Below are 13,183 nucleotides of genomic sequence, written 5' to 3'. Positions count from 1 at the left end.
TTAGGCAGGACCTGCCCTTTATGAACCCATGCTGCATCTGTCCAATGGGACAATTTCCATCCAGATGCCTCGCTATTTCTTCCTTGATGATAGATTCCAGCATCTTCCCTACTACCGAAGTTAAGCTCACTGGCCTATAATTACCCGCTTTCTGCCTACCTCCTTTTTTAAACAGTGGTGTCACGTTTGCTAATTTCCAATCCACCGGGACCACCCCAGAGTCTAGTGAATTTTGGTAAATTATCACTAGTGCATTTGCAATTTCCCTAGCCATCTCTTTTAGCACTCTGGGATGCATTCCATCAGGGCCAGGAGACTTGTCTACCTTTAGCCCAATTAGCTTGCCCATCACTACCTCCTTGGTGATATCAATCCTTACAAGGTCCTCACCTGTCAAAGCCTCATTTCCATCAGTCACTGGCATGTTATTTGTGTCTTCCACTGTGAAGACCGACCCAAAAAACCTGTTCAGTTCCTCAGCCATTTCCTCATCTCCCATTATTAAATCTCCCTTCTCATCCTCTAAAGGACCAATATTTACCTTAGCCACTCTTTTTTTGTTTTATGTATTTGTAGAAACTTTTACTATCTGTTTTTATATTCTGAGCAAGTTTACTCTCATAATCTATCTTACTCTTCTTTATAGCTTTTTTAGTAGCTTTCTGTTGCCCCCTAAAGATTTCCCAGTCCTCTACTCTCCCACTGATCTTTGCTACTTTGTATGTTTTTTCCTTCAATTTGATACTCTCCCTTATTTCTCTTTGATACTCAATTTTTCACTATTCACTATACTCAATATTTCAATTTGATACACTCCCTTATGGGGCTCAGTGCAGCACGGTAGCATTGTGGATAGCACAATTGCTTCACAGCCCCAGGGTCCCAGGTTCGATTCTGGCTTGGGTCACTGTCTGTGCGGAGTCTGCACATCCTCCCCGTGTGTGCGTGGGTTTCCTCCGGGTGCTCCGGTTTCCTCCCACAGTCCAAAGATGTGCAGGTTAGGTGGATTGGCCATGATAAATTGCCCTCAGTGTCCAAAATTGCCCTTAGTGTAGGGTGGGGTTACTGGGTTATGGGGATAGGGTGGAGGTGTTGACCTTGGGTAGGGTGCTCTTTCCAAGAGCCGGTGCAGACTCGATGGGCCAAATGGCCTCCTTCTGCATTGTAAATTCTATGATTTCCTTAGATATCCACGGTCGATTTTCCCTCTTTTTACCGTCCTTCCTTTTTGTTGCTATAAACCTTTGCTGGGCACTGTGAAAAATCACTTGGAAGGTTCTCCACTGTTCCTCAACTGTTTCACCATAAAGTCTTTGCTCCCAGTCTACCTTAGCTAGTTCTTCTCTCATCCCATTGTAATCTCCTTTGTTTAAGCACAAAACACTAGTGCTTGATTTTACCTTCTCACCCTCCATCTGTATTTTAAATTCCACCATATTGTGATCGCTCCTTCCGAGAGGATCCCTAACTATGAGATCCTGAATCAATCCTGTCCCATTACACAGGACCAGATCTAGGACCGCTTGTTCCCTCGTAGGTTCCATTACATACTGTTCGAGGAAACTATCGCGGATACATTCTATAAACTCCTCCTCAAGGCTGCCTTGACCGACCTGGTTAAACCAATCAACATGTAGATTAAAATACCCCATGATAACTGCTGTACCATTTCTACATGCATCTGTTATTTCTTTGTTTATTGCCTGCCCCACCATAATGTTACTATTTGGTGGCCTATAGATTACTCCCATCAGTGACTCTTTCGCCTTACTATTCCTGATTTCCACCCAAATGGATTCAACCTTATCCTCCATAGCACCGATGTCATCCCTTACTGTTGCCCGGATGTCATCCTTTAATAACAAGAGCTACACCACCTCCCTTACCATCCACTCTGTCCTTCCGAAAGGTTTGATACCCTCGGATATTTAACTCCCAGTCGTGACCATCCTTTAACCATGTTTCAGTAATGGCCACTAAATCATAGTCATTCACGATGATTTGCGCCATCTACTCATTTACCTTATTCCGAATACTACGAGCATTCAGGTAAAGTACACTTATGTTGGCTTTTTTACCTCTGTTCTGAATCTTAACACCTCGATCAGTAACCTCTCCTAAGTTATATTTCCTCTTAACCTTTCTCCTAATTTTCCTTGTCGTCGAACCCATATCTTCCTGTAACAACCTGCCGCGCCGCTTACCATTAATGTTTTCACTTCCCGTTTTATTTCTTTTAGTATTCCTGGTCCTATTCACTGAGCTCCCCTCAGTCACTGTACCTTGTACTGTCGCCCTTTTTGATTTTTGACTATGGCTTCTCTGCCTTACACTTTTCCCCTTACTGCCTTTTATTTCTGTCCCTGTTTTACTACCTTCCAACTTCCTGCATCGGTTCCCATCCCCCTGCCACATTAGTTTAAACATTCCCCAACAGCTCTAGCAAACCCCCCCCCCCCCCCACCCAGGACATCGGTTCCAGTCCTGCCCAGGTGCAGACCGTCCGGTTTGTACTGGTCCCACCTCCCCCAGAACCGGTTCCAATGTCCCAGAATTTGAATCCCTCCCTCTTGCACCATCTCTCGAGCCACGTATTCATCAGACTGCTTCTCTGACATTCCAGTGCTCCATCAGCAGAAATTTCTTACAATAATATGGTAAAACTCATTCTTTTCAGTCCCTTCTGTGAGTTCTATTCTCTCGCCCCAGATTCTTTTCCTCGCCCTGGCAACTGCCCCAGCCTGAAGCAGATTCTTCACTAACTTGGTGTCATATTTTACCTCCGATGGCATATAAATAATAAAACATTGCATCTGTCTTTACAAAGGAGCTAGATGCTACCCAGGACATGGTGACAGATGAGGAAACTCTGTCTGTAGAAGGGGTCAAAATTGATCAGGAGTAAATATTGCATAGACTGTTGGTGCCGAAAGTTGACAAGGGAACGGATAAGATGCATCCAAGGATCTTGAAGGAAGTGAGAATGGAAATTTCAGGGGCCTTGGCCTTAATCTTCCAGTCTTCTTTGGACTCCAGAGGTGTTGGAAGACTAGAGAATTGTAAACATTACTTCCTTGTTCAAAAAAAGTTGTAAGGATAAACCCAGCAATACAGGCCAGTCAGTGTAACATTAGAAGTGGGCTTGCTTCCAGAAACTATTATTCAGGGTAGTGTTAGTAGTCACACAGAAAAACATGGGTCGATTCGGAAGAGCCAACATGGATTTTGTTCTTTTTAAAAGTATGTTTATTAAGGATTTACATTTCGTAAATGAGCAACATAATTACAAAAAGTAAATACATCACTGTAAGGAAGAAAAAACGGTTCAATGTACATGAATACACTGGGGAACATGAGAACAACATTATAACTGGCTCGATACAATCAAAACAGGATAATATATCACTAAAGTATGGCAGCCAATTTTCAAACTCGGTCGGGAATTCGCTCCCCACTTCTCGCCAGAGATCAGGATCATGGACAGTCCTTATCCGGTCCCTACCCCACAAACCCGTCGGGGTAGATGACTCACCATGGAGCAGAATCTCAACGAATCGAAGGCTGGCCCTTACCAGGGGAAGTGCTCTATTGAATACAAGGATTCTCTCCTGCATCCCCACCATTCTCCAAAGGATACCTCACAGATCCTCAAAGTGAGCTCTAAAGACCTGCACCACGGAGCCAAAATCCTCATCCAGAACAGTATCCTCAATGGCAGCCATCATCCCGATGCATACTGCACCGCCGAGGTGAAAGGTAGTCAAGAAGGCATACGGCATGCTTGCCTTCATTGGCCGGGGCATTGAGTATAAGAATTGTCAAGTCATGTTGCAGCTGTATAGAACCTCAGTTAGGCCACACTTGGAGTATAGTGTTCAATTCTGGTCGCCACACTACCAGAAGGATGTGGAGGCTTTAGAGAGGGTGCAAAAGAGATTTACCAGAATGTTGCCTGGTATGGAGGGCATTAGCTATGCGAAGCGGTTGAATAAACTCGGTTTGTTCTCACTGGAATGACAGAGGTTGAGGGGCGACCTGAGAGAGGTCTACAAAATTATGAAGGGGCATAAACACAGTGGATAGTCAGAGGCTTTTACCCAGGGTAGAGGGGTCAATTACTAGGGGGCATAGGTTTAAGGTGAGAGGGGCAAGGTTTAGAGTCGATGTACGAGGCAATTCTTTTACACAGAGGGTAGTGGGTGCCTGGAACTCGCTACTGGAGAAGGTGGTGGAAGCAGGGACGATAGTGACATTTAAGGGGCATCTTGACAAATACATGAATAGGATGGGAATAGAGGGATACGGACCCAGGAAGTGTAGAAGATTGTAGTTTAGTCGGGCAGCATGGTCGGCACGGGCTTGGAGGGCCGAAGGGTCTGTTCCTGTGCTGTACATTTCTTTGTTCTTTGTTTGAAAGCCTGCTCACTCGCAACAACGCCACACAAGCCCGCCTCTGCCCATTCCGATCGCCACGGTCAAACAAGAATTCTCTGCGATTTACCTCTACTCTTTGCAAAACATCAATCAGGATCCTCCAGGGGACATGGCACAAGGAGATTATGCTGAACTTCCACAAGACACTAGTTCAACTTCAGCTGGATTATTGTGTACAGTTGTGGGTGCCACGCCATAAGAAGGATGTGAACAGATTGGAGAGAGTGTAGAAGAGGTTCATAAGAATGGTTCTATGGATGAGAAACTTCAGTTATGAGGATTGATTGGAGAGATTGGGACTGTTCTCCTTGAAGAGAAGAATGTTAAGAGGAGATTTGATAGAGATGTTCAAAAGCATGAGGGGGCTGGGCAGAGGAGATAGGGAGAAACTGTTCACCTTTGTAAAAAGAACAAGAGGGCAAAAATTTAAAGTGATTTTCAAAAGAAGAAAATATATGATGTGAGGAAAAAAAAATTTCAGACAGCGAGTGGTTGGGGCCTTGAATGCCCTGCCTGGAAGTGTGGTGGAGGCAGGTTCAATCGAGGCATTCAAGAGGACATTGGATGATTAGTTGAATAGAAACGATGTGCAGAGATATAGAAATGATGTGCAGAGGTATGGGGAAAAGGCAGGGGAATAGCACTAGTCTTGATGCTCGCTTCGAGAGTCGGTGCAGATATGATGGGCCAAATGGCTGCATCCTTCGCCATAACAATTCTGTCAGCTTCTGACCACATGCCCAGTCCATCACTAAGACCACTTGCTTTCAAGTCCAACATCACCCAACTCTGCCCCTGCCTCAGCTCAGCTCATCTGTTGAAATCCTTCATTCATGCCTTTGTTATCTCTAGACTTGACCGTTCCAATGCAATCCCAGCCAGCTTCTCCTATTCTAATGCGTGTTAACGTGCTGTCATTGAAACTCTGGTGTCCATGTCTCAACTCGCACCAAGTCCTGTTTGTCCATCATTCCTGTACTCACTGACTTGCTGGTTGAGCATTACCTTAAGTTGAAAATTTCCATCCTTTCATATCATTCCAGGGTCTCACCCTATGTTGTGGCTGTGATCTTCCCCAGCACTATCACTCACTGTGCTTCTCTCTTGGGCCTTTATTTTATTGTTCTTTCATGGAATGCGAGTGATCGTTGGTAAGGTCAGCATTTGTTGCCCATCCCTTAGCACAGTGGGCTAAACAGCTGGCTTGTAATGAAGAACAATGCCAGCAGCGCGGGTTCAATTCCCGTACCGGCCTCCCCGAACAGGCGCCGGAATGTGGCGACTAGGGGCTTTTCACAGTAACTTCATTGAAGCCTACTTGTGACAAGCTATTATTATTATTATTATTATTATTATTATTATTATTATCCTTGAACTGAGTCAGCCACATTGCTGTGTCTGGAGTCACATGGAGGCCAGATCAGGTAAGGACAGTGGAGTTTCTTCCCCAAAATACATTAATGAAGCAGATGGGTTTTTAAATCACTGCTAATAGTTTCTTGGTCGCCATTACTGAGACCAGATTTATTAATTGAATTCCACCAGTTTGGTGGTGGGATTTGAACCCATGTCCCCAGAGCATTAACCAGTACACTACCATCTCCTTCGTAAGCATTCCTGTTTTAATTTATTTCTGTATGCTGGGCATGCCTTCAGTTGGCATGGCCCTATGTTCTGAAATTCCCTCCCTGAACCTCTCAACTTATTTTCCTCGTTGAAAGCCCTCGTTAAAATCTCCCTCCAACCAGCTGCCCCATTCTCTCCATTTCTAATTCTGTGTGCAATTCTTCTGAGCCTCAGACATTAGAAAAGCTGATCTATAAATACAATGTTGACCCTTCCTGATCACTGCTGATTGTTTCACTTCATGCACTAGAAGTTCTTCATGAAACGGTGCCTTTTCCCTTGCAGCATTGAATTTGACAGAGATTGTGATTTCTTTGCCATTGCTGGTGTGACGAAGCGGATCAAGGTGTTTGAGTACGGGACCGTGATCCAGGATGCTGTGGACATTCACTATCCGGTCAATGAAATGACCTGCAACTCCAAAATCAGGTCAGTGCATCCAGCAAAATACTGCAGCTGTTGAACACCTGAAATAAATTCCAGAAATGCATTGTTTGAGCAGCATTTGTGGATAAGCAGATTTAACATGTCAGGCCTGTGTCCTTTCGAGGTTAAAAATGTAATCAATTTTGGGGCAGTAGGTGGTGCAGTGGTTAGCTCTGCTGCCTCATGGCACTGAGGTCCCAGGTTCGATCCGGTTCTGGGTCACTGTCCGTGTGGAATTTGCACATTCTCCCCGTGTTTGTGTGGGTTTCGCCCCCACAGCCCAAAGATATGCAAGGTAGGTGGATTGGCCACGCTAAATTGCCCCTTAATTGGAAAAAATGAATTGGATACTCGAAATATATTTTTAAAAATATAGTCAGTTTTGAATAAATTAAATAGGAGGGTGTGGGGTGGCTGGGAAGAAGAGCAAAAGGGAAGATCAGTGATGGAGTGGAGGACAGCAGAGATTAAATGACTAAAGGTTTCATGATGAAAAGCCAAAGTGAGTGGGAATAGGTCACATAAAGAAAGGTGTGTCTGGAGGAGGTGTGAATGGCAGGTTAATTGCTGCCGAGTAAAGGATTTGAGAGAAATATTAGAAAAAAAAACCAGCAAAGCACAACAGAAAATTAAGATCAGTGTTTAAGATCGAAGATTTTTGAACTTCGTGATGAGTCCAATTGGAAAATAATCTACTGTTCCCTGAGCTGGTATTATTGTGTTTCATTAGATCACTGTAAGAGGCCAAGGGCTGAAAGATCAGAATAAAGCTCCCTCAACACTGTCCCATCAAACACTCCTAGGGCAGGTACAGCATGGGGTTAGATACAGAGTAAAGCTCCCTCTACACTGTCCCATCAAACACTCCTAGGACAGGTACAGCATGGGGTTAGATACAGAGTAAAGTTCCCTCTACACTGTTCCCTCTACACTACACTCTTCAGAAACCTGTAGACTCTACTAATGCTCCGTGATCCCATTGCCCACTGAGTACTTCAGGACATTAGCCCATTAACTGTACCATTGCTGTCTGTCCTGTCATAGAACGATACAGCGCAGTACAGGCCCTTCGGCCCACGATGTTGCACCGAAACAAAAGCCATCTAACCTACACTATGCCATTATCATCCATATGTTTATCCAATAAACTTTTAAATGCCCTCAATGTTGCCGAGTTCACTACTGTAGCAGGTAGAGCATTCCACGGCCTCACTACTCTTTGCGTAAAGAACCTACCTCTGTCCTATATCTATTACCCCTCAGTTTAAAGCTATGTCCCCTCGTGCCAGCCATTTCCATCCGCGGGAGAAGGTTCTCACTGTCCACCCTATCCAACCCCCTGATCATTTTGTATGCCTCTATTAAGTCTCCTCTTAACCTTCTTCTCTCCAACGAAAACAACCTCAAGTCCATCAGCCTTTCCTCATAAGATTTTCCCTCCATACCAGGCAACATCCTGGTAAATCTCCTCTGCACCCGCTCCAAAGCCTCCACGTCCTTCCTATAATGCGGTGACCAGAACTGTACGCAATACTCCAAATGCGGCCGTACCAGAGTTCTGTACAGCTGCAACATGACCTCCTGACTCCGGAACTCAATCCCTCTACCAATAAAGGCCAACGCTCCATAGGCCTTCTTCACAACCCTATCAACCTGGGTGGCAACTTTCAGGGATCTATGTACATGGACACCTAGATCCTTCTGCTCATCCACACTTCCAAGAACTTTACCATTAGCCAAATATTCCGCATTCCTGTTATTCCTTCCAAAGTGAATCACCTCACACTTCTCTACATTAAACTCCATTTGCCACCTCTCAGCCCAGCTCTGCAGCTTATCTATATCCCTCTGTAACCTGCTACATCCTTCCACACTATCGACAACACCACCGACTTTAGTATCGTCTGCAAATTTACTCACCCACCCTTCTGCGCCTTCCTCTAGGTCATTGATAAAAATGACAAACAGCAACGGCCCCAGAACAGATCCTTGTGGTACTACACTTGTAACTGAACTCCATTCTGAACATTTCCCATCAACCACACCCTCTGTCTTCTTTCAGCTAGCCAATTTCTGATCCACATCTCTAAATCACCCTCAATCCCCAGCCTCCGTATTTTCTGCAATAGCCTGCCGTGGGGAACCTTATCAAACGCTTTACTGAAATCCATATACACCACATCAACTGCTCTACCCTCGTCTACCTGTTCAGTCACCTTCTCGAAGAACTCGATAAGGTTTGTGAGGCATGACCTACCCTTCACAAAGCCATGCTGACTATCCCTGATCATATTATTCCTATCTAGATGATTATAAATCTTGTCTCTTATAATCCCCTCCAAGACTTTACCCACTACAGACGTGAGGCTCACCGGCCTATAGTTGCCGGGGTTGTCTCTGCTCCCCTTTTTGAACAAAGGGACCACATTTGCTATCCTCCAGTCCTCTGGCACTATTCCTGTAGCCAATGATGACATAAAAATCAAAGCCAAAGGTCCAGCAATCTCTTCCCTGGCCTCCCAGAGAATCCTAGGATAAATCCCATCAGGCCCCGGGGACTTATCTATTTTCAGCCTGTCCAGAATTGCCAACACCTCTTCCCTACGTACCTCAATGCCATCTATTCTATTAGCCTGGGTCTCAGCACTCTCCTCCACAACATTATCTTTTTCCTGAGTGAATACTGACGAAAAATATTCATTTAGTATCTCATCTATCTCTTCAGACTCCACATACAACTTCCCATCCCTGTCCTTGACTGGTCCTACTCTTTCCCTAGTCATTCGCTTATTCCTGACATACCTATAGAAAGCTTTTGGGTTTTCCTTGATCCTACCTGCCAAATACTTCTCATGTCCCCTCCTTGCTCGTCTTAGCTCTCTCTTTAGATCCTTCCTCGCTACCCTGTAACTATCCATCGCCCCAACTGAAACTTCACACCTCATCTTCACATAGGCCTCCTTCTTCCTCTTAACAAGAGATTCCACTTCTTTGGTAAACCACGGTTCCCTCGCTCTACGCCTTCCTCCCTGCCTGACCGGTACGTCCTTATCAAGAACACGCAGTAGCTGATCCTTGAACAAGCTCCACTTATCCAGTGTGCCCAACACTTGCAGCCTACTTCTCCACCTTATCCCCCCCCAAGTCACGTCTAATGGCATCATAATTGCCCTTCCCCCAGCTATAACACTTGCCCTGCGGTGTATGCTTATCCCTTTCCATCATTAACGTAAACGTCACTGAATTGTGGTCACTGTCCCCAAAGTGCTCTCCTACCTCCAAATCCAACACCTGGCCTGGTTCATTACCCAAAACCAAATCCAACATGGCCTCGCCTCTTGTTGGCCTGTCAACATATTGTGTCAGGAAACTCTCCTGCACACACTGGACAAAAAACGACCCATCTAATGTACTCGAACTATATATTTTCCAGTCAATATTTGGAAAGTTAAAGTCTCCCATAATAACTACCCTGTTACTTTCGCTCTTATCCAGGATCATCCTCGCCATCCTTTCCTCTACATCCCTAGAACTATTTGGAGGCCTATAGAAGACTCCCAACAGTGTGACCTCTCCTTTCCTGTTTCTAACCTCAGCCCATACTACCTCGGAAGATGAGTCCCCATCTAGCATCCTCTCCGCCACTGTAATACTGCTCTTGACTCGCAGCGCCACACCTCCCCCTCTTTTGCCTCCTTCTCTGAGCTTACTAAAACACCTAAACCCCGGAACCTGCAACATCCATTCCTGTCCCTGCTCTATCCATGTCTCCGAAATGGCCACAACATCGAAGTCCCAGGTGCCAACCCATGCTGCCAGTTCCCCTACCTTATTTCGTATACTCCTGGCATTGAAGTAGACACACTTCAAACCACCTACCTGAACACTGGCCCCCTCCTGCGACGTCAAATCTGTGCTCCTGACCTCTATACTCTCATTCTCCCGTACCCTAAAACTACAATCCAGGTTCCCATGCCCCTGCTGCATTAGTTTGGAGCACTAACAAATCTCCCCCCCAGGATATTTGTGCCCCTCAGGTTCAGATGTAGACCATCCTGTCTGTAGAGGTCCCACCTTCCCCAGCAAGAGCCCCAGTTATCCAGAAATCTGAATCCCTCCCGCCTGCACCATCCCTGTAGCCACGTGTTTAATTGCTCTCTCTCCCTATTCCTCATCTCACTATCACGTGGCACGGGCAACAACCCAGAGATAACAACTCTGTTTGTTCTAGTTCTGAGCTTCCATCCTAGCTCCCTGAAAGCCTGCCTGACATCCTTGTCCCCTTTCCTACCTATGTCGTTAGTGCCAATGTGGACCACGACTTGGGGCTGCTCCCCCTCCCCCCTAAGGACCCGGAAAACACGATCCGAGACATCACGTACCCTTGCACCTGGGAGGCAACATACCAAACGTGAGTCTCTCACGCTCCCACAAAATCTCCTATCTGTGCCCCTGACTATCGAGTCCCCAATTACTAATGCTCTGCTCCTCTCCCCCCTTCCCTTCTGAGCAACAGGGACAGACTCCGTGCCAGAGGCCCATACCCCATGGCTTACCCCTGGTCATCAGTGCCACAAAGCAGAAAGTCATCCACCATCCAACTTTCACTGGAGGGAGGCTGGGCTTCTATATTTTTAAGAAGCATAATTCCAGGTTTATGTGGAAAGGGGTCAATTGGCAACTTTTTTCAAAGGCAAACCAACCACATCCTGTGTTTCGTCATTCCAACCCCTTATCTGCGGGTTTGGAAAGTCCTTGAGTAACCACGAAAGACAGAAAACAGGAAAAGAAATTCAAGTAAATATTTTAATTTTTTCTTTGTGTCCTGGGCTGAACTACAAAGGGTGCAGGTTATGTTACAATGCAGCAAATTCTGGTTCTCATTGGACAGGGGGCTGTGCCAATTCAGCAGAAAGTTACATGGGGTAAACGATAACAATCTGAGGGCAGGTTATTTGTATTCTTTGAAGATTAAAGGGTGATGTAACTGAGGTGAAGAGGTTGATTGGTTCTTGATAAGGTTTGCCACCCCACTCAGGAATTTTCATAGGAGGTGCATATGCCAATTAAAAAGCAATTTTCCCGTAAATGAATCTTTTGGGGTTAGGTTTTGTGGAAGATTGTTCCAGCATTCAGCTTTATGGGAGGGGAGGGGGAGCTTGCAAAGGACTCACTTCGAACAAAGGATGTGTGCATTTGGAGTTGTTGGTTGTGAGCTCTGAGCTCAGTCGCCTCTGGACTTGATGTACTGCTCAGAAAAATTAATTGCTTATTCAACATTTTAAAGATGGATGTCAACCTGTGGGCCTTTCTTCAGTTCTGCACACTGTTCCCGTCTAGTAACATGATTATCTGGCAGGGACTAATATCTAATGAGTCATTGTTTGTGGACAAAATTAGCTGCCTTGCATTAAGTTTTCTCAAGGAGTGGGAATGTTTTTAACAGTATATGAGTCTTAAATTACCATACCATACTCCAGGTGTGGGCTAACTAGATAGGGCAAAACTATTTTAGAACATAGAACAATACAGCGCAGTACAGGCCCTTCGGCCCACGATGTTGCACCGAAACAAAAGCCATCTAACCTACACTATGCCATTATCATCCATATGTTTATCCAATAAACTTTTAAATGCCCTCAATGTTGGCGAGTTCACTACTGTAGCAGGTAGGGCATTCCACGGCCTCACTACTCTTTGCATAAAGAACCTACCTCTGACCTCTGTCCTATATCTATTACCCCTCAGTTTAAAGTTATGTCCCCTCGTGCCAGCCATATCCATCCGCGGGAGAAGGCTCTCACTGTCCACCCTATCCAACCCCCTGATCATTTTGTATGCCTCTATTAAGTCTCCTCTTAACCACCTTCTCTCCAACGAAAACAACCTCAAGTCCATCAGCCTTTCCTCATAAGATTTTCCCTCCATACCAGGCAACATCCTGGTAAATCTCCTCTGCACCCGCTCCAAAGCCTCCACGTCCTTCCTATAATGCGGTGACCAGAACTGTACGCAATACTCCAAATGCGGCCGTACCAGAGTTCTGTACAGCTGCAACATGACCTCCCGACTCCGGAACTCAATCCCTCTACCAATAAAGGCCAACACTCCATAGGCCTTCTTCACAACCCTATCAACCTGGGTGGCAACTTTCAGGGATCTATGTACATGGACACCTAGATCCCTCTGCTCATCCACACTTTCAAGAACTTTACCATTAGCCAAATATTCCGCATTCCTGTTATTCCTTCCAAAGTGAATCACCTCACACTTCTCTACATTAAACTCCATTTGCCACCTCTCAGCCCAGCTCTGCAGCTTATCTATATCCCTCTGTAACCTGCTACATCCTTCCAAGAAGAGTCAAGAGAAACGGTCATGACCTTAAAATTAACTAGGCTATTCAGTGGTGATAGCAGCAGGTGCTTCCTCACAAAAGGGTATGAGAAATCTGAACTCTCTGCCCTCAAATCCTATCAATGCTGGGGGTTAATTGGCATTTTCAAGACCGAGACTGGTAGATTTTTGTAGGGCAAAGTTATCGCGGGGTCCTGGAGCAAAGGCAGGAAAATTAAGCTGAAGGTCAGTCATGATTTAACTAATGGATTGGACAGTTTCAAAGGCTTGAATGGCCTTCTGTTCCTAGGATGTGTCAGATAGCAGCATTGAAACATATTGTGAGCGAGAAGCAGTAAAT

The 13,183-nt window shown here is 45.4% G+C and overlaps 1 protein-coding gene across 2 annotated transcripts in view; it reads left to right on the top strand.

Moving 5' to 3' along the window:
* cop1 (COP1 E3 ubiquitin ligase) overlaps window positions 1–13,183 on the top strand; it is a 380,546-nt gene that overhangs the window by 284,644 nt on the left and 82,719 nt on the right. For both annotated transcript variants that reach the window (XM_072511804.1, XM_072511803.1), the window contains exon 12: window positions 6,346–6,489. In XM_072511804.1, coding sequence (XP_072367905.1) covers window positions 6,346–6,489 — 144 coding nt within the window. The remainder of the gene's footprint in view (window positions 1–6,345; window positions 6,490–13,183) is intronic.

Source organism: Scyliorhinus torazame, chromosome 7 (assembly GCF_047496885.1).
Source record: "Scyliorhinus torazame isolate Kashiwa2021f chromosome 7, sScyTor2.1, whole genome shotgun sequence".
Lineage (NCBI taxonomy): Eukaryota > Metazoa > Chordata > Chondrichthyes > Carcharhiniformes > Scyliorhinidae > Scyliorhinus > Scyliorhinus torazame.
The sequence above is the reverse complement of the archived record's forward strand: the minus strand, read 5'-3'. Positions and strand labels throughout refer to the sequence as shown.